This window comes from Rhynchophorus ferrugineus, unplaced genomic scaffold (assembly GCF_030347505.1).
Source record: "Rhynchophorus ferrugineus isolate W39M unplaced genomic scaffold, kcgeb_rfMv2 rfM9, whole genome shotgun sequence".
Classification (NCBI taxonomy): domain Eukaryota; kingdom Metazoa; phylum Arthropoda; class Insecta; order Coleoptera; family Curculionidae; genus Rhynchophorus; species Rhynchophorus ferrugineus.
In genome coordinates this window covers 40,353,021-40,374,612 of record NW_027472588.1, presented here as the reverse complement: position 1 = coordinate 40,374,612, position 21,592 = coordinate 40,353,021, and the positions used below count along the sequence as shown (strand labels likewise).

At 33.0% G+C, this 21,592-nt stretch overlaps 2 protein-coding genes across 3 annotated transcripts in view; both read left to right on the top strand.

Annotated features, from left to right (window-relative positions):
• The window catches only part of LOC143203182 (uncharacterized), a 47,456-nt gene extending 42,863 nt beyond the window's left edge, over positions 1-4,593 (top strand). The window contains exon 3 of the mRNA XM_076415316.1: positions 4,455-4,593. The gene's annotated coding sequence lies outside the window, so the exon portion shown is untranslated. The remainder of the gene's footprint in view (positions 1-4,454) is intronic.
• Positions 4,532-21,592, top strand: part of LOC143202984 (inactive dipeptidyl peptidase 10) — a 94,679-nt gene continuing 77,618 nt past the window's right edge. The window contains exons 1-2 of one of the 2 annotated variants that reach the window (XM_076415031.1): positions 4,532-4,697; positions 7,197-7,278. In XM_076415031.1, the coding sequence (XP_076271146.1) occupies positions 4,672-4,697; positions 7,197-7,278 (108 nt within the window). In that variant the 5' untranslated portion in view covers positions 4,532-4,671. The remainder of the gene's footprint in view (positions 4,698-7,196; positions 7,279-21,592) is intronic. The other variant, XM_076415032.1, reaches the window with a different exon arrangement.

The window sequence follows — 21,592 nt, the reverse complement described above, 5'->3', positions numbered from 1 at the left end:
GCTGGTAAAGCAAAAGGTGGCAATATACTGAGAGGGCTGAATATCTACCTAAAAATCAGTATATTTGTACTTCAACTTGGGGTCTTCTTAAAATGTTGCTTCGACATAATGTTAACATCAGCGTTAATTCCAAGATATTTGGCTGTATTTCAATACGGGACTACTTGTTGATTAATATATACTGGCTTGTGCTAGATTCTTTTGTGGGTGAAGTCGATATGTACTCATTTATTTTGAGTCATTCTGATGCGCCATTTTTCTGTCCAGCATTGTATTTCATATACTGTCGTTTTCTTCAATATTTAGAATTGCAGTGTATCCTGAAAATGTAATAACAGCATTTTTGTTGAATGTAGGCAAATCTCCATTGTACATCAGATAAAAAACTGGTCCCAATAAACTTTCTTGTGGCACACCTGCTTGTATTTTCTTCAAGTCACAGTAGGCACCTTCTTATTTGACTCTGAAGTATTAGTCATTTATATATGACTAAAGTTTTTGAACATTATCCAGGGAGAAATCTTATTCTTTAAACCAAACTTGATTTTCCTCTAGTGTTTTTATGTGAACCTTATCAGCCATGGAATGTTGTTTCCTGATACCAAATTCATAATTACACTATCCACCTTCCACAGTTGTGGTACATAATGTGTTCTGAAAGAAGCATTTATTATGTAGACGATCTTAAATAGTACTTTTCTTGGAAGTTCCAGAAGTAGTTAGGTCAAAACTAGGAGCCTTTTTTGTATTAATACCATTTTTTATTTTAATCTTAACCTCGGTCAAAGTGATTTCCATCCTTTCCTGTTCAATAGTGGAGGGTAATAATTTAACGTGAATTATTAGTAAAATAAAATGACTAAGGTTTCTCGTTACCATTTCTTCGTCTGAACACTTGCATAACTTATCTTAAAGTTCGATGGAGCTGTATCTCCTTTACCTTCGTCCACCAGTTTACCTTTGAAGATCTTCAAAATTGAACTGTTTCTGACCAAATTTCCATGGTGTCCCTCTGTACAATGATTTCCCAAAATTTGGTGACTCTGGATTTCCATAGTTTAGGGCTAAGTAGCCATTGTATTTGGTGAGGATACACTGCTCCACAACATCTCCGGATTTGGCGCATGCACATATTGATTCCATTTAATTTTAAAATAGTAAGTTTAAAACAGCAGTAAACAAAAATTTTTTATTACTTATTTTTTTATCGTGATTATTAGATTTAATGTCTAATATATTAAGCAGGTGAATATATAGGTTCAGGAAGTAAATAAAAATGGTAACATTTGGAAATAATATATTTTATTTAAAAAAGTATTGAATAAAACGAGATAATAAAAATATAATTAATATATATCCGGCTATTTTATTTTTATAAAAACATCATATTACACATCATCATTACTGTTTTATAAATAAATCAACACAAATATGATAAATAATTGAATTAATGTTGACTATGTATAAGGAAAGAAATAAACATTTAAAAAATTATTGAATAAAACAAGATAATAAAAATAATGGCTCTCTATTTTTATAAAAACACTATATTCACATAAATTAACAGATTTGAACAATTAACAAGAACTCCAAGAACCATAAAAATAAACATTACTATAAAAAAACCAAAATCGTTTAGATCAAACACAGCCAATATAGTTAAAACCAAACGAAAAAGCCATGACTATATATGAAAGCAGTAAAATTTTCTTAAAAATCTCCAAATATTATCGCTACTATTCTAGATTCACAAACCCCATTAATGAATTGACTACCTAGAGCTTTTGATTAACATATTGTACATTTACTAGCATAAAACAAATGGATGATTGTACTTTTAAGTTGAAAGAAATCTCAATCAATACATCATTATATTTACAAAACAATAATTTATTTACCTATACTCTTATATAATAATATATTGTATTTTCCTTATCACTCGATCATTAGAATAGCCTTTTAATCTCGGCTGTACAAAGAGACACTGTGGGTTTCTATCTATTAGAAAACAGACCAAACCCATCTCACAGTCACTATTCAGTCGGTATATAACATATGTCCAACTTTTTATCTTATTTATTGGTACAGTTAATTTTCTCCTTCTAATTATATAAATTCCTTCCACTTTTTTGTCTCAGCTTAGTCTTCTTGCTTCAGCCAGTGTTGTTTTTCTTTTTTAAAGTATTTCTCTGACATATTTATCTCAAATTCGCTTTTACCCCCTTTTCTTCGTCCTTGCTCGTTTATCTGAGTTGCCTTCTTTCTGTGCATTCTTCCTGTGATTCCATACTAGAAATTTTACAATTGGTCTTGTTGGTCATGCTCTCTATTTGTATGTCTCTATCATATTCCATCTGTTTAAAATTATTGATAGATGTTCTGGCCTCAGAACAACCGGTTGTTATTACATGATCTACAAGAGCTCCCATCGACATTTTCATTTTCCCTATTTTTATATCATATTTAGTATAAATAGGGTTGGGCTTCAATTTCAGCACTGTCTTAGTCCTGCTTGTGATGTAAGCAGCAAATATTAATCAAAATAGTCTTTAGAAACTATGCAATCACAAAGGTGTAGTGAATTAAACTAAAAAAATTCTTATATTCACTAATTGTATTGTTCTGTTAATTCAAAACAAAACCCTAATTTAGTTGAATAAACTAAAGTTTCTGTGCGAATTACCTCTTTCTACTGACCTATTTCGAATATCGTACATTTAAAGTTGGTTATTGAGTAGTACTTCCAGGCTTTCGACTAAATCGGTTTAAAAAATTTTAAATGGCCCTTTCAACTAGATAATTTAATTGAAGTTTCGGTCGAAAGCTGATTACACTTTTTTGTAATTACTTTTGGAGACTTTTAGTTTGACCGGCTTCCTCGAACAACGGTAACTTCTAACTTTAATGGCGTTTTTTCTTTAAATGAACGTAATTAAATACAACGGCTATTTACGTTTTTTTTTGTATCTACGTTTTTGTTTTAATTAGTTAAAAACAAGAAAAATAAGCAAGTGAAAATTTTGAAATAATATTTTTATATTAAATTTTGTGTTATATATTGTATTTTATGTTATATACATACCCCTTTTGTAGAACGATTTATCTTTTGCCTCAAAATAGGCCTTAGTTTCAACGATAGCCTTTTCATTCGAGCGACATTTCTTATGGGTGAGCAGGTTTTTGAAGTCTGCGAACAGCCAGTGGTCGCTGGGAGCCAAATCTAGCGAATACGGTGGATGAGGCAGCAATTCGAAGTTCAATTCATGTAATTTTGCTATTATTTCGATTGACTTGTGACACGATGCATTGTCTTGATGAAACAATTGTTTTTCTTTGCCATATGCGGTAGTTTCTTTGCAGTATCGGCCTTCAAAAGGTCCAATAACTCTATATAATATTCACTGTTGACGATATTTCCTTTCTAAAGATAATTGATGAATATTACACAACGCAAATCCCAAAATATCGAGGCCTGAGCCTTTCTGGCGATTGTATTGCTTTTGGACGCTTTGGACGAGGTTCACGAGTTGCTCTTCACTCAGAGGGCGTTCGTTTTGATTCCGGAGTGAAATGATGTATCCATGTTACTATTACATGTCCATACACTGCTCAGATTCATCAACACATTTTTGTCTTTGGTCAACAGTAAGCAAACGCGGCACCCACTTTGAACAGAGAATTCCTTATAGTCAAATGCTCATGCAATATAAAACGAACACGTTTTTTTGATATCTTTCCATCCAGAGATGGTGTAAAATTAAAACAGGAAATTGCTTTTAATCCATTGTTTTGAAAACAACAAAAGTAGTGTCAATCTTAGCATAATAACTCGGAAAATTATGAGTGGAATACCATGAAATTTTAACAGCTTTCTTTTGAAGGTTAGTACAAAGTGAAAAGACGATGAGTGTGTGAGTTTTGATGAGAACTTACACAGTAACTTAGTAGAAACAAGAACCACGTGGTATTTTCTGTTGGCATAATCTGGTCCGACACGACATGAGGGTACTTCTTCTAACCGTCGGAAAAATGAGAGAGAGAGAGATAGAGAGAATTTCCAAGGGTTGTATTTTGAATTTATACCTGGCCGACTGCAATAGTCAACTGGCCAATTAAACCAGTTGACAAACGGCCATAAATTATAAAGCAGAAAGCATAAGAAGAAGAAATACTCGTTATATAGTATGGCCGGTTGCCTAAGCCGGCAAAATGCCATAAAGCTGGCGCCATCTATGAGCCCGGGATATTTCAGTCCATGCTTCATACAGTAGAAGTCGTAGGTCACATTTTATCTGTCGTTGCGGAAACTCACAGAATTTTAGTTATTTTAAAGCAACCGCGTGAACCATTAGGCGACCGGCCTGGTGGAAAATCGACGGCCGCCCAATTTGTAAACGTCAAAAAATCGCCTTTAATTATCCGAACGGAAAATGAATCGGTCAATTTTGTTGCAGGATAGATCGGTTGGGCATCAGTCTTTGACGCCACACGAACGACCATCCTCCCCCCCGCCTCTCATCATCGACGCCCCTACCGCCACATCCGCCAACATCCAGCCTCGGCCGTATTCGACTAGCTTCGGCCAGCGTCGCAGTAAGTCGCGACAGTGGCGGCGTCGGGGGTAAGACGACGTAAGGCGGCGCCAGTGACGGCTCGGCCGACAGCGACGGGATGCACGCCAATGTGCATGCTGACAGGTAATTTTATACTACCATCTAATGACACACTATATATATATATATATATATATATATATATATATATATATATATAGTCTGTTCAAAGTTATTTTGTAAATACGTCATTTAAATTTATGACATCAAAACGTCGCAATATTGCCGCATCTATTCTGAGTTTTAGTTCTGTTGGCCTTTGACATACAACAAAATTTTAATCTAAATAAAATATACATTAATATATATATACACTAGCGACACGCCCCGGCTTCGCACGGGTGCAATGCTGATACTAAATTAAATACACTACAGAAAAAATATGAACGTTGTATATAAAAACATAGCGGCCCGCTCCGACTTTGCACGGGCATAAAATATATATGCCTATGTCACTCAATGAAAACATGATTAAAATCGATCCAGTATTTTTGGTTCATTCATTACTGCCCTTGGCCTGCACGCATTAAATTTGGAGTAAAATAATTCCTCTTCCCCTATACTTACTATGAAGATTTCCTGCTATCTTTGGAATATCTAAATTCATACAATTTTTATTACATTACACATTTTTAAACGCAAATTTTAAATTTGTAATATCTCCGAAAATATTTGTTTAATTTACATGCTGTAAGGAACCATATTGATCTATATTAATTGCACACTGTATTTAAGGTACTTAATTCGATAAGGATTAATGCCGTATTGCTTAAAATAGCTTCGTAAATAAGCCATTTTCTCACGTAAAAAGTAAACAATAAAAATGGTTAATGTGGGTTATCCCTAAAAGATAAACATATACCATCGCGGACTTTTTTGTAAACCTTTTTATGGTGTACAATACTGTAGTACATTAATTTGATCTAACTCGTAGGGTTAGGCAGCGTTTTTGCTAATTGCTAAATAAGCCTAAAAAATAGGTTAATTTACGACATCACGTTAGAAACCTCTAATATTAGCAATGTTGCCTTAGTACATTATGCATGTATTATACATATAAACCTTCCTCTTGAATCACTCTATCTATTGAAAAAAACCGCATCAAAATCCGTTGCGTAGTTTTAAAGATTTAAGCGCACATAGGGATATAGGGACAGAAAAGGCGACTTTGTTTTATACTATGTAGTGATTATACTATATTTAGAAACTACAGTTAATTAACAGCCACAATAGTTAATAGGTTAGAGTTATAACATCTTATCACTATTACTGTCAATAATTTTGCATACATCGGATAACAGGACGACTTTGACAGGCTCATTTGTTTACTCTTCTCGCCTTCTCCGTCTTTTTTTTTAACTCGACTAAAATGAGAAGAAACATATTGTCTGATTCTAAAACGAATTTACAAATTGCGACAGACAATATACTAAACATCTTGATGGCGCATATTCAAAAAATTTTGGATAGGCTGTATGTTATTGGGAAAAGTTTCTGGTAACTTTTCAAAGAATTAGCATAGCGAAAAACCCCCACAAAACTCAGGCCATAATTTTCCATAAGAAGCGTTACTCACTGCGCGTCTCGCAACTTAATACTGATACCGCAACAATTCCATGTCTGGACAAAGTCACGTACCTACGTCTCCACTTTGACCGTCGGTTCGGTTGGCATTCCCAAATCCAGAAAGCAATCCAAAAAGGTTCGAGAATAGCCTCTACGGATCTAATGTCTACTTCACGTTTGTTACATCCAGCCAGGTGAAACGGCTTCAAGTTTTCCGAAATAAGTTCCTCAGGAGAATTTTAAGCGCTCCATGGTTTGTCAGAAATAATCGAATTCATAGGGAAACTGGCACTCCAGAAATCAAGCACTTCATATCTTAATCATTCCACAAACAACAACTCAGCTCAAGTTCTTCTCAAAACGTGCTTGTTCGCAAGCTGGTCGACATGCTGGGAGCTTAGCACCGCATTACCGCTAACTTCCAGTTTCCAGGTTGAAACGAATTTATCCGTCGCTACATTAATAACTTTTGCCCCCGTACGACAAGCTCCAGTCGTGTGTTAACTCAAGTTTGCGAATCAATAGAATCACTGGGTCCTCGTGCCCTATGCCGTCTGCCCGATCAGCGGGTGCCATATACCTAAATTTAATGTAGTAACAGTAACCTGGTCTAACTTGTCACTCCAAGACAAGTATACGCGATGAGCTATGCGTCATATATTCTACCGCCTGGTTTCAGGTCAGAATAAAAAATGCGTGATACAGATCTCTAGTAGTGTAACTATGTAATTGAATACATAGCCGTTAATGAACAAAAATAATAAAACATTGGAAAATTGGTTCCAATTTCAAAAAAACCTTTATAATATTTCATATAATAATTCTATATCTTGTAAATAGCTTTTGGTCGCTCTGTTCCAAGATCGTGTTTACTTGTCGATCAAATGAAACATATTATTAGAGCACTAATAGAGTAGTCTATTGTCGAACACAAAACTTACTCTACCATCACACACCATATATTCTAAAACATTGATGATAATTAAAAAAACTAATGTATCCTCTTCTTTGTTCCAGAAACTCGTGGCGATTGCCTCCGGACGAGACGCTTCAGGTCGCCGATCCCAAGGCCAAGAAGGCCGAGGTAGGTGACGAAGAGGTCAGTACTCCGCGGCCCCGAGACAGATCGGCCAGTTAACGATGCACCGTCCTTGTTTTTGTTCGATTTTTTTTTCTATCTTTCTCTGGTTTAGTTTCTTGAAATTTGCTCATCGTGTTCAATAGTTTGTTCCAATTCTAGTTCGGTAGTTTTTTGATATCAGTTATCTCATAGCTATCTCGAACAGGTGTGCGATCTAAATTTAATTAAACAACATTGATACGTTTCTCGTTGTTTTTTTTTAAATTAAATTAACGATAATGTTACGAAAATATAGTTGGGTTAGACCTCATTCAAGAAAATATAACGATATATAGTCTGTTCAAAGTTATATTGTATATACGTCATTTAAACTTGTGACATCAAAACGTAGCAATGTTGCCGCATCAACTCTGACTTTTCAACTGACTATGACAACAAAATTCTAATCTAAATAAAATAATCGAGCAAAAATGTTACCAAATATAATTTATTTTAACATTTTAGTACATCTAAAAACTACAGTTAATTATACAGCCACAATAGTTTATAGGTTAGAGTTATAACCTCTTATCACTATTGTTTTCAAGAATTTTGCATACGTCTGACAACCGGACGACTTTGACAGGCTCATTCGTTTGTGTACGAACTTATCAGACAGCATCCTGTCTCTTTTTAACTAGAATAAAATGGGAAGGAAAACACTGTATGATTCTGAAACGAATTGATAAATAACGTCAGGCAATACATTAAACAACTTGGTGACGTATGTACAAAAAAAAGTTAAATAGATTATAGTTTTATATTGTATTAGGATTTTACCATTTTAGATATTTAGAATATGTTATTATTATTAGTCAGTTATTATTCGTTGGGTTCGTTGATCATGACTGTATTGTGTTACCGTAACTGAAATAATAATAATTTTGAAAAGAGTAGATTAGAACTTTTATACAATTCAAGTGACTGTGTGTTTCAGACAAACTAACCATGAAATGTGGTAGAATATTGAAGGAAGTTGACAAGTTCGGAACTATGAGAATAGCATTAAAATCAAGTCACAAAAAAAATCACGCCATAGTTAAGAGACAAAGCTATAAGGCAAATAAAAATGTATTGATGGTAAACTTGCTGAAAATTTTTTAAAATTGGTATAGATATAAATGCGAATGTATTTGACATGATTATAAAAATATTCATTTTACATAGTTGATAGTAACAATAATGCAATGAAACATTTAAAAAAATTAAGCTGACTTCCAAAAATTAACAACGAACTCACTAAAAATTAAAAAATAATGAAACTTAGATTTTTGACAAAATAAATTATATACGTAACAATCGTTGTAATAACTAAGTAAAAATAAACAAAAACCTTATTTAAGTTATCTACTACACCTATTTTATATTCTACTATTTATACTATTATATTCTACTATATATACTATTTATCTATTTACAATATTATTTTAACTATTACCAACTGATCAGTTTGATGTCGGTGCGTGCAGTCCGGTCCCTGTTTTCATCATCAGCTTACCTACACAACTTCAAAGTATACAATTAGGTGTTTGTACGTCCCCATAATATTTCAAGAAATATTCTCTAACTCCTAACAGAAGAGGAGTTGTGTCTTTCGTCATATAAGTTCAACAATAACATTAAACACAAATATCTGATTATTTTAGATAAAAAATTATTAATTATTAATTATTAATAATTAAATAGTTGCTGAGGAGCCAAATCTGGAGAATACGGTGAATGAGGAAGCAATTCGAAGCTTAATTCCTGGATTTTTGCCATCTTTTTTCATCGATTTCGTACTTTAAACGGTCCAATAACGCTATGTAACAGTTGATGGTCCTTCATTTTTATGGGTAGTCAATCAAAACTATTCCATGCGCATCCCAAAATACAGACGCCATAATCTTGCAAGCCGACTGTTGCGTTTTTCCACGCTTTGGAGCGGGTTCATCATGTGCAGTCCACTCGGATGACTGTCGATTGGGCTTCGGAGTGACGTTCAGTTGATATCTTTAGAGTGTCTGCTATTTCATTCAATTTCAATTTACGGTCAATCAAAATCATTTTGTGGATTTCTTAAATGTTTTCGTCGTTGAATGTTAACAACCTCTTTTGGGCGTCCACTGCGTTCACCATCTTCGGTGCATATCGGTAAAATACCAATCCTTAATGGTTGATTTTCCTGGGACAGTGTCCGGAAACTCGGCATCAAGCCAAGTCTTTGCTTCAACTGTATTTCTGCCTTCAAAAAGCAATATTTTATCAACACGCGAAATTCCTTTTTGTCCATTTTTTTCACAATAACAAGAGTTGCTTCACTCAAAATACTATAATTCATAAACTAATGATCCGACAGCTGTCAAATTTATACACGCATCTTTTGAGGGTTAGGGCTAACTAAAAAACATATGGATTTAATTCTAGTAGCGCCATCTATGTGTCAGGTCGGGGACTTTTCAATTGGACTGTTATAAAAACTATTTTACAATGATTTGAGTTATAAAGAATTCAAAATCCTAGTTATTCAAAAAGGCGGCAAGCAAATCGGGATCGACAATTTATCCTTTCGTGAATTTATTGTTTCCCCAAAGGATCCCGGCCTTCCGTTGTCGAAATTTTGTTATCGCACTAAACCGAATGCATAGATGGGAAAACCTAATCTTCACTTTCGTAAGCTATTTCGAGACAATTTAAAGTTTTCGGAGGGGCTCGGGCGCGTAGAAAATCGCCCGACCTGTCAGAAGAATGAAATAATACGGATAGTTAACATGATTTAATTTTTTCATTGGCAGAAGGGCGTATAGGATCAGTTATCTTTGAATGGACAACATTCTAGGTTTATTTAAACTATTAAGAACGTTTATAGTAACTATAGAAACATATCGATATCTCGATATATCGATAGATCGGGGAAAATATGTATCAATTTTTTTTTTGGAATCATCAAGGATATTTAAAAAATTGTTAAAAATGTTGACATAGCGGCACAAACACTGACTGTATAATATTTAATAATTATTATTTTAATAATATTATTTAATAATTTTCTAAATTTAAATTAAAGAAATAACCAACAGGTCAATTGAAAAGTCCTCGGCCTGACACATAGATGGCGTTTATAATTAAATCCATATGTTTTTTGTTAACCCTAACCCTTAAAAGAAGCGTGTATAAATTTGACAGCTCTCGGATCATTAGTTTGTGAATTATAACATTTTGAGTGAAGCAACTTTTGTTATTGTGAAAAAAATGGATGAAGAGGAATTTCGCGTGTTGATGAAATATTGCTTTTGTGATGTGTTTTTGATTTTCAGTGACCCCATCACTGAAAAAGTTTTACGGAAGGTACCTTCGGACGGAGCTAAATCTGGAAAATAAACTGGACAGCGTTGAAATAATTATAAACATAGTTTTCGAAAATAAACGATCTCTATTAATTACAAAATAAAAACATAGCCTAAAATTACAAGAAAAAATGTTATTTATTCTGGTTTTGTTACATGAAACTATTTTTATACACATTCTCTCCACATAAATATTAATCTGCTCTCTGACTTTTATATAATATCATAGTAGATTTTATGAAACCTTTATGTATGCATATATTTGTGTTTTAACTACTTCCACTGCATGAATATGACGTTGTTGGAATGATACTGAAAAGTAGGGATGTGCATACATTAATTTCTGTCTGCTATCGTGTCAAGTAATCAGCGTGGAAAAGAAATGAGAATGTGATTTAAAAGCAAAATAAGAACGGATTCTATTTTTATTCTTGCATAGCTGCGTTAATGAATGTGGAATGATGAATTGTAGGGTGTACAGTCGCATATATGCATTTAATGTTTTATTTTTTATTTTTTAATGTTGTGGATCCACGGTAGCTTTTATAATTTTTTTTAATTAACTTATTTTTTTAATAATGCAGTACATGCAGTAGCTGAAACGCCTCTGGGTCTCTATGGATGTGAAGCCTAGCTTCGTGTTTTTCAGCGAACCTTTCAATTTCTTTCTTGACTGTAGGAATTTGCAGATTACGATAGGAATCTTTATTGGGCAGATACCAAGGAGCGTCCATTGCATTACGTAATGTTTTGAACACCTTCTATAGCCCCACAGCTAATTGGTTTGAACACTTGATTGTAGATTAGTATCTTATTGTGAATTAGCATTTTGGATCTTCATCGTCATCTTCATCTTCTTTTTGACCTGCGTCTTCCATTTTAATTTGATATGTAATGTTTTACCTAAATATTTAGAACTATTTACACATCATAGCACCATTGAATTGCAAGACTGGTGGATTGTTTAGTTTCTTGTTGGTAAAATTAATAGGAACATATTTTAGCCCATTTAATTTTATTATCCATTGCTTCGTCCATTTTATTAGTTTATCGCTAGTTATCTGTAGTCTCTTTATGGATGCTTCTTGATATTTCTTCTTCTTTGGCTAACAGTGCTGTATCATGTTCTGAAGGGTCTTTCGGAGATATATGGTGTTAATATATCTACATATCGATTTGTCAGCATTTCGTTTAATTTATATATCAAGCCCTGGTGCCAAACTTTAGAGCATATTTGTCTTTTTTCCAGAGAACGTTGATATCCGTTTTTCTATAGACCTGATCTATTGTTGGATATTTTTATCGGAATCTAAACTGATGGTTTTGTTTTATTATTGGACTTATTCTCTTGATTAATATTTTCTCGAAAAATTTCGACACAATTGTTAGTTTTGAAATAGGTCTATACGATTTGAGATCACTAGGTTGTTTATACAATTACGGGCAGGGATATATTATAGTCCAAAAAGTGCGCTAAAAATATTAGTATGCTTCGGTATGATTTTTCTAGGCAGTTTTTCTAGCATTTGTCTAGCGCTTATGTCGAGTCCCGGAGACTTTTTTAGCTTTTTTGAGGAGGCCCATCGTAAAACTTACCCTATCATTGGTTTTTGTTAGAAAGTGTGGCACTTGGTGTCCCTTTTTTATATTTTCGTTCAATCTTGACACAATGACTAATAAGACTATACAAAATGTACATGATTTTTACTAGACAAGGTAGTTCCATCTCTGTTAGCATACTGGCAACCTCTTCCCATATTTCTTAAGCGATTAGAAATGTGTGGTTTCTTGTGTTACTCCTAACAATTCTGTATATTTTTCTTGAATTTTACACGGATCATTATTGAATAATGTCTTCAATTTTTTGTCGGTCCAGAAAGCTCTTTGTCAGTGTCAAAATCACTGCTCTTAAAACATTGAAACCAGCATTTACACATTGTAATCGATGGAGCATAGTTACCATAAGCTTCACACAGTGTTCAATGATCCTCAGCTGTCAATTTCCTCAAACTGAAGTGAGAAATTAGAACTTCCCACAAATGCGGCTATACGTCTATTGATTCAAACATTCTTAACGCACTGAAAACTTCAACGAAATGGAATGTACTGTAAAGTGAAGCCTATCAGTGGGGCTTCAACATTATAAATAATTTAAAATTAATATATAGGCATAATAATACCACAAAAATAGCTTGTTTTGTTCTACCGTTATTGAAAACCCTTTTGTTAGACTCTCTATATTGACATACATGTTTCTATTAGCCGTTTTTACGTATTTCTTTGGCAGGAATATATTATTATATCTACTTGAATAACCATATAATTTACAACGCTCTAAAGGGAATAATAATTTTCACGGAGGTTAAGATATATAATGCATTCCAAACACAGCTAGGGAGCAGTTTTCGCGATTTCATTCGACCTTAGGCCGGAATATCCATTATAATAATTCCGTAACAACTGCCGTAACAGCCTACAGCTACCGTATATGAACATTCCGTATAAACAATTAAGTTTGCCTTAAAATTGTTTCGAACAATATTTGAATGGAAACGGAACAAATACTAAATTTGTTTCTCAAAAATATACTATATTTGATTTAATTGTTATATGTTTGCAAAAATTTGAATGAATATTCAATATTTCAAAGGTTTTTCAGGGTGGGTCTTAATAAAGTCCACATTTTCTATTGGAATTTATATCTGAATGTTGAGAGCGTTCCTAGATTGTAAATTTAAAGAGTTTAAGGAATATATCGAATCACGTGCTACTGTATATACTTACGTAGTGTTACTGTCATGATTTAAGAAAAGATGAGATGATTTTTAGTACCAAAATGTTTGGTGGTGGAAGTGTTATATATTGGAACGCTATAGGTTTTGAAGAAAATGCATAAATAAACTTAATTTCTGTGAAAATTAATAGTATGAATTGTATTAAATTGATCAACCAACAGTTAGCAAAATATGAAATAGAAATTATCGGTCAGATTATATTTTTCAACAAGACATTGCTAGGATTCATACTGCTAAAGCAGTAACTCGTTAAAGACTATTTCTTAGAACACAATCTGCAAATTTTAAAGTGGACAAAGCACTTCTCGGACTTCAATACCATTGAAAATTGTTGGAGTAAGTTAGCACCTGCTGCGTATTCAAATATTAAAAAATTTAACCATGTTTAATAATTAAAATTTGTTGTCAAAGATGAGTGGAGAATGTAGATCAAAATTGTTAAAGACTTGTATGAAACTCTGCCGAAGAGACTGAATGAAACTGTGAAAAAATAGAGGAGATGTGACGACCTGTTACTGAAATAAAAATTAATGATATTGAGCAGTTTTTTTCATGTGATCATGCTATAGTTTGTTCATCATTCCTGACGCATTTTAATGTTTAAAAGCTAAACCTTATTACCATTGGTTTTATATTTTATTGGATTTGTTTATGTATCACAATATTTTCTTTCATAGTATGTCCGATAAAATCCGTTTCCTGCTTAATTTTTTTTTATTAATCTGTAATGGGTAAAATCTGATTTGGGTAATTTTCACGATTTATACTGAAGACTCACTGGTGTACTCGTTATAAGAACATATTACAGTGAAAATGATGAGGTTTTATCATCAAAAAATCTCTCTCAATCTGGTTATCATATTTGAGCAAGGGCCTGTCATCGTTGAGTAATTCTAAAAGAAGTCTTTTTTAGGAATATTTCGAAAAATAGAACCAATTTTAATAAACGGGCTTCCGATTTGTGTTCAGCCCTCTAATTTAACTTATAAACAGCTTTATAAACAGGTTGCTCAGGTCCAAAACTACGTATAACAGGTGAATTGAAAAGTCTCCGGCCTGACACATAGATGGCGCTACTAGAATTAAATCCATATTTTTTTAATTAGCCCGAACCCTCAAAAGATGCGTGTATACAGCTGTCGGATCATTCCTTTGTAAATTATAGCATTTTTAGTGAAGCGCGTGTGGATAAAATATTGCTTTCTGAAGGGTAAAAACACAGTTGAGGCAAAAACTTGCCTTGATGTCGAGTTTTCGGGTACTGCCTCAGGAAAATCAACCATCAAGGATTGGTATGCTAAGTTTGTGGCAAAATGAGCACCGAATACAGTGAACGCAGTGGACGTCCAAAATATGTTGTTACCTACGAAAATATTTAAAAAATCCACAATATGATTTTGAATGACCGTAAATTGAAACTGAACGAAATAGCAGACACTCTAAAGATATCAACTCAACGTGTTCATCATGTCATTCACGAATATTCGGATATGAGAAAGCTATGTGCAAAGTGTGTTCATCGCGCGAGCTCACTTTTAACCAAAAACAACGACGAGTTGATGATTCGGAGCAGTGTTTTAAGATGATCAAGCGTAATAAACCCGAGTTTTTGCATCGATATGTGACAATGGATGAAATATGGCTCCACCATTTTACTCCGAAGTCCAATCGACAGTAATCCTACTAGACTGCGGAATAATTTTTATTGACCACCGTGAAAAAGGAAGGACCATCAACAGCGACTACTAGACAGCGTTATTGGACCGTTTGAAGGACGAAATCGCTTAAAAACGGCCGCATTTGAAGAAAAACAAAGAGCTGTTTCGCCAAGACAATGCAAAGTGCCACACGTCAGTGAAATTGATGGCAAAAATCCATGAATTGGGTTCCGAAATTTCCTGTTCTCAGATCTCAAAAGGATGCTCGCTGGGAAGAAATTTTCGACGAATGAAGAGGTGATTTCCGAAATTAACGCCTATTTTGAATCAAATGACAAATCGTACTACAAAAATGTTATAGAAAAAGTTGGAGGGTTGCTATAATCAGTGTATCACCCTTGAAGGGAATTATGTTAAATATAAAGAACTAATTTTGCCAAAAAAATGTGTTTTACTATGGTAGTCAGGGGACTTTTCAATTGACCAGTTATTTGCATTATAAAAATATTTTTTACAAAAAAACAACGATTTTACAAAACAATCCCACAATATAAATTTATACAAATCAATACTATTACTTTGACCGCATGACCTTTAGAAAATCTGAATGATAACGATGTCAAAACGTAAAGGCGGAAGTTCCTTAGGAATCGAAAATAAAGGGATGGACCGGATTCCATCCCTTATTGTTTTTTTTGTTCTATCTAGATCACTCAAGAATGTTCTATTTTAGTCGGATTTTATTGGAATTATATTGTCTCCCTTCATACTTAATTATATTGCCTTCGGGAATCCTCATAACGAATAGTTCTCAAGTCACTAGTTTGTTGAAAAATTGATTAAAATAGAATATATTACTTTGGAAAATCATAATTTTAAAATCAATTTAGTGCTTCATCAATATTTATTTGATTATATTAATTAATAATAATTTTGACATGAAAAAATTGTTATTAATAATGTCAGAAGAGAAGGTTTCGGGTTGTCAACAGGAATTATCTTGACGGGATTTGCTTTTTAACATTTAAATAACGGATACAATAAAATTAAATAAATAAAACACCTTTTATTTTATATGCCCTTTACAACGAAGTCTTATAAAGCTACATATATATAGTCTATTCAAAGATATTTTAGTTAAAATGTCGCAATGTTGCCGAATCAACTCTAACTTTCTGTTCAGTTTGGCTTTGACATTTAACAAAATTCTAATCTAAATAAAATAACTGAACCAAAAAGGTTACCAAATATAATTTATTTTAACATTATAGTACATCTAAAAACTACAGTTGATTATACAGCCACAATAGTTTATAGGTTAGAGTTTTAACCTTTTATAACTATTGTTGTCAAGAATTTTGCATACGTCTGACAACCGAACGACTTTGACAGGCTCATTGGTTTACGCGTTCGAACTAATCAGACAGCATTGTGTCTCTTTTTAACTAGAATAAAATGAGAAGGAAAATATTGTCTGATTCTGAAACGAATTTACAAAATAAGGCAAGCAATACATTAAACATCTTGATAACGTATGTACAAGAAACGCTTTAAATAGACTATATAATTAATTAATAATAATTTTGACATGAAAAAATTGTGAAAAGTTATTAATAATGTCAGAAGAGAAGGTTTTGAGTTGTGAACAGGAATTATCTTGACGGGACTTGATTTTTAACATTTAAATAGCGGATACAATAAAATTAAATTAATAAAACGCCTTTTTATTTTATGTGCCCTTTACAAGGAAGTCTATTCAAAGTTATTTTAGTTAAAACGTCGCAATGTTGCCGCATCAACTCTAACTTTTTGTTCAGTTTGGCTTTGACATATAACAAAATTCTAATCTAAATAAAATAACTGAACCAAAAAGGTTACCAAATATAATTTATTTTAACATTATAGTACATCTAAAAACTACAGTTGATTATATAGCCACAATAGTTTATAGGTTAGAGTTTTAACCTCTTATTACAATTGCTTTCAAGCATTTTGCATACGTCTGACAACCGAACGACTTTGACAGGCTCATTGGTTTACGCGTTCGAACTAATCAGACAGCATTGTGTCTCTTTTTAACTAGAATAAAATGAGAAGGAAAATATTGTCTGATTCTGAAACGAATTTACAAAATAAGGCAAGCAATACATTAAACATCTTGATAACGTATGTACAAGAAAAGCTTTGAATAGACTATATAATCTAGTTTCTTATATTTACATGTAGTGTTCATGTGTAAGTAATCAAGTATAATACAAGAACACTTTTTTATCATTTAGTGGTGTAAGTGTGTTGTGCTTATTGGCTACTCTTTCTTGATACAATTTTTCTTTGCTCAGTCTTCTTAATTTGGCATGAGGTTTTCCTCTTTTCTGAAATATTTCTCTGATGCTTTCATCCCATGTTCGTTTAAGTCATACCTTGATGTTTTTGTTCTTCTTCTCTTCTTCCCATATTCTCCTTACTTGTCTTGTATCTTCCATATGTTTTAAATGTTACCAAACTTTCCTACCAAACTTGAGTTCTTCGTATAGTGGGCGAATACATAGAAATGTATTCGCCCACTATTTTAATACTGATGTATTCCTTTCTATACTTACTTCTAAACAATACTTTCTTTCTCTGCTTCTCATCTTGTGTTACTTTCTGTTCATCTTTGTTACACACCAGGGTCTGATAAGATAAGTTCGTCAAGATATTTCATTCCTGATGCTGCTTTTGCTTTCGTTCACAATACCCACGCAATAAAAAGTTAGATGTGGTCTGTAAATTGTTTTGTAGTCTTTCACTTTAGCTCTGTTTGATATTCCATTTTTATTTATAAATTTACTATTTTTATAGAGAAGTAACTGGTGGGTTACAGTTTTACTTTAACCATTGTGTTGCGAAGACGTTAAAATTTTATTATAGATAAATATACGCCACAAGAACGATCAGAAATAATGACAATATGTATTGAAAATAATCGTTTCATTATAGCCACTCAGCGGAAATTGCATCAAAAATATCCTAATTGTCCAGTGGCTTACAAAACCATAATTTATCGTTTACATTAGAATTTTCGACAATACGGTACGACAGCAGACAGGCCTCGTTCTGGAAAACAACGAACGTCCCGTAACGTTGAAAATGTGGCTTTGGTGCGCGATAGTATTGCAGACTCTTCAGGAACATCAATTCGGAGAAGTGGTACCCATTGATTCAACCACTTGATCATTATCACATCATGATCAACCACATCCAATCTTTTATCCAATTGATTTGACAATGTTCCAGTACAAAATTCAATTAGTCCAAAAATTGCTACCGAGGGATCCTGATCAACTAGTCGAGTACAGTAATGCAATTCTAAGGCTGTCTCGTGAAATTGAAGATTATTCGTCTAGATTGATAGTGAGCGATGAAGCCCATTTTCTTCTCAGTGGCCACGGCAGTAAACAGAACAGTCAGTTTTGGGGAACACAGAACTCAATTAATTCATGAAATATCATTGCATCCACTAAAAACGACTGTATAAGGTGGTATTCATGCTGGAAACATCATTGGTTCCTATTTTTTTAAATGACCAAGGTGTTGCTGTTACTGTTACTGCTGAACGATAACAAGAAATGATCCAAAATTTTCTTGAACCTGAAATGGAAGAGTAAGGACTAGAGGACGTGTGGTTTCAGCAAGATGGGGCCACAGCACACACAACTGGTTCAACAATTCAATTATTGAGTGACGTCTTTCCAGGAAGACTAGCATGGCCAGCCAGATCTTCGGATTTAACAGTACCAGCAGTTTTATTATGGGATTTTTTAAAATCAAAAGTTTATGTGAATAACCCCCAAACATTCCAACATCTTAAAGACGATATTCCTCAAGAAATTATATATAAAAATGCCTTAAAAAGATCCGAAAGTGTCATGGCGAATCCCGGTCACTATTTAGCCGATAAAATTTTTCATTCATAGCAAAAAAAATGTAAAGACCAAATAAAATTGTTATGAAAACCAAACTTACTTATCTTTTCTTTGAGCACAGTTATAGAGAATCAAAATGATAGCGGAACTTTTGCCCATGTTGTACAAATTCATGGTTACTCCAATTGTGGTATCTAATTCCATGGCTTCCATAAATTTCGATCTCTCTACCTAGATACTATACTTAAATACATTTACTTGTTCTATTTTTACACCCTTAATTTGGATAATTTTTATTTTTGGTACTTCCATTATCATGACTTTGATTTTATTCATTTTCACCATATTCTCTTAGTATCATATTCCATGTGTTTATGATGTATTCCTCGGCGTATCAGTTGTTATTATTTCATGATATTTCTGTTTCTACCATATTTTTTATACCCTATATGTAGGTTTAGGTTTTGAACGTTTTTGATTTTATTTTATCTGCATTGACCACATAGTTTTTATCTTGTATATTTCTTGAATTAACCTAACAATTTTATTACTTACACCTCTTAATATAACCTATAATGTGTGTCTTCTTACTATGTAACAAATTTTATATATTTTAGAAAACCATTATTAAGTACTTTATGTATTTTATAATCCTATATTTAAAAGGTTAGATGTCAATTTGGCGCCAATATTAATCAAGAATATCACATGTTATATAACATATAATTTAAGATTATTATCTCGTAAACTAAAGTTATTTTAACAAGTACACCTTTTCGAGATATGAACACTTGATTTTTAGAATACTTTATTTTCAATTTTTGTTCTATTTTTAGTTTAAAATCGATTAATCTTCTTTGACAATGCATCCGGAATGGTATAGTGGTTACGAGAATGAGTACTGACTATGAATTTTAGTATATTTAGTTTTAGGTAGATTAGATATTAGGTTAGAATTTGACACAAGGTACAAGGTCTACTTTAGTTGTAAATAGTACAATTGGTAGGATATAGATTTTGATGCTTAGTTGACTTTGTGCGTTGTGGCATAGAACCGCAAACGTGTGGCCATTTTTAGTAACTTTCTGAGGGATTCTTTTCAGAGCTAAGGGCAAAATCTTTTGAATGAGTAAATCAATGACGCCATCTTTTATCTAGAATGTCTACTTTAAAATCATGTACTAGAAAAAACTGAACTTTTTTCTCAATATCTTATATACTGCAACTGAAACCTATCAACACAATCAACCCTCAAAGATTATCTTAAATCTGTGTATTTATCTAGGAGGACCCATCGACCCTATCTTAGTCTCTGATGTAGTAATGTTTATTTTTAACACTGTTGCTTTTATAATAGCAATTTATTAGGTACTTGTAGCTGTTAATTTTTTTATATTTTAACTCCAATTCTTTCATTTTCTTTTTAACAAAGTTTTGCATCAAGATTCATTCCGAGATATACAGCGTTGTTGCTATATGGAATGATGTTATTTATTATTAATGCTGCTTATGCGATCTGATTGTACGTGAACTGCACATACACAAATTTACGTACGTTAATTTGAATTCTCCATGTTTTAGTCAAGATATTTATATTGTGAGTTGCCCGTTGTAATTTTCTTGTGGCTTCTTCGCAGTTGTCTCTGATAGCAGGAATCGCGTTCGTGTTCTGTCACTTGTGTAGAGTAAGTCCAAAGGAATTGGCCCCATTACACTTCCTTGTGGTACATCTGCTTTAGCTTCTTTTATTGTAGAGTAGACTTCCTTTTATTTTACTCTCAATATTCTGGCTGTAATGTAATATTTTAATAGTCCAACGTGTTGTTTTTGTAGCATATTTTCTAGTTTATAAACAAGGCCATTATGTCATCCTTTTGAAAGTTATGTAAATTTATACAAAAGAACATAGCTGAACATACCTTTTTACCTTCACATACCTTTTCAACTACAACTCACATTAGTGTAAAAAATGATATTCACTTATTAATAGGCATAAAAAATGTTGATGTGGTGATTATATCAATCCACATTAAAACCCTATGGAGAAGAAATTAATTTTTAAATTGTTTTGGCGAAAAAATCCGTTCCAAAAATAGCACAGATCTGTACAAGGAAACTATTTGAGAACTTTCAGCCGATTTTTATGCACTTTCTGGGTTTTATCACGCCCATGACGGTTCCTCAAAAAGAAGATTGGATTTCTCAGAGAGGTCATTTTTAGGTCACCATAAAGACACTAGCTATAAATAAATCGTCAAAAGAATGGTAAAAACATTTCAAGATTTAAATTGCCCAATACGTTTAAAAGTATATTCTGTTCATTCTCACCTTGACTACTTTCCGGAAAATTTGCAAGATATGAGCGAAGAATAACGTTAACGATTTTACCAGAACATTAAAGAGATAGAGAAAATATACCAAAGAAAATTGAGGCTTCTTCGCAGTTGTCTCTGATAGCAGGAATCGCGTTCGTGTTCTGTCACTTGTGTAGAGTAAGTCCAAAGGAATTGGCCCCATTACACTTCCTTGCGGTACATCTGCTTTAGCTTCTTTTATTGTAGAGTAGGCTTCCTTTTATTTTACTCTCAATATTCTGGCTTTAATGTAAT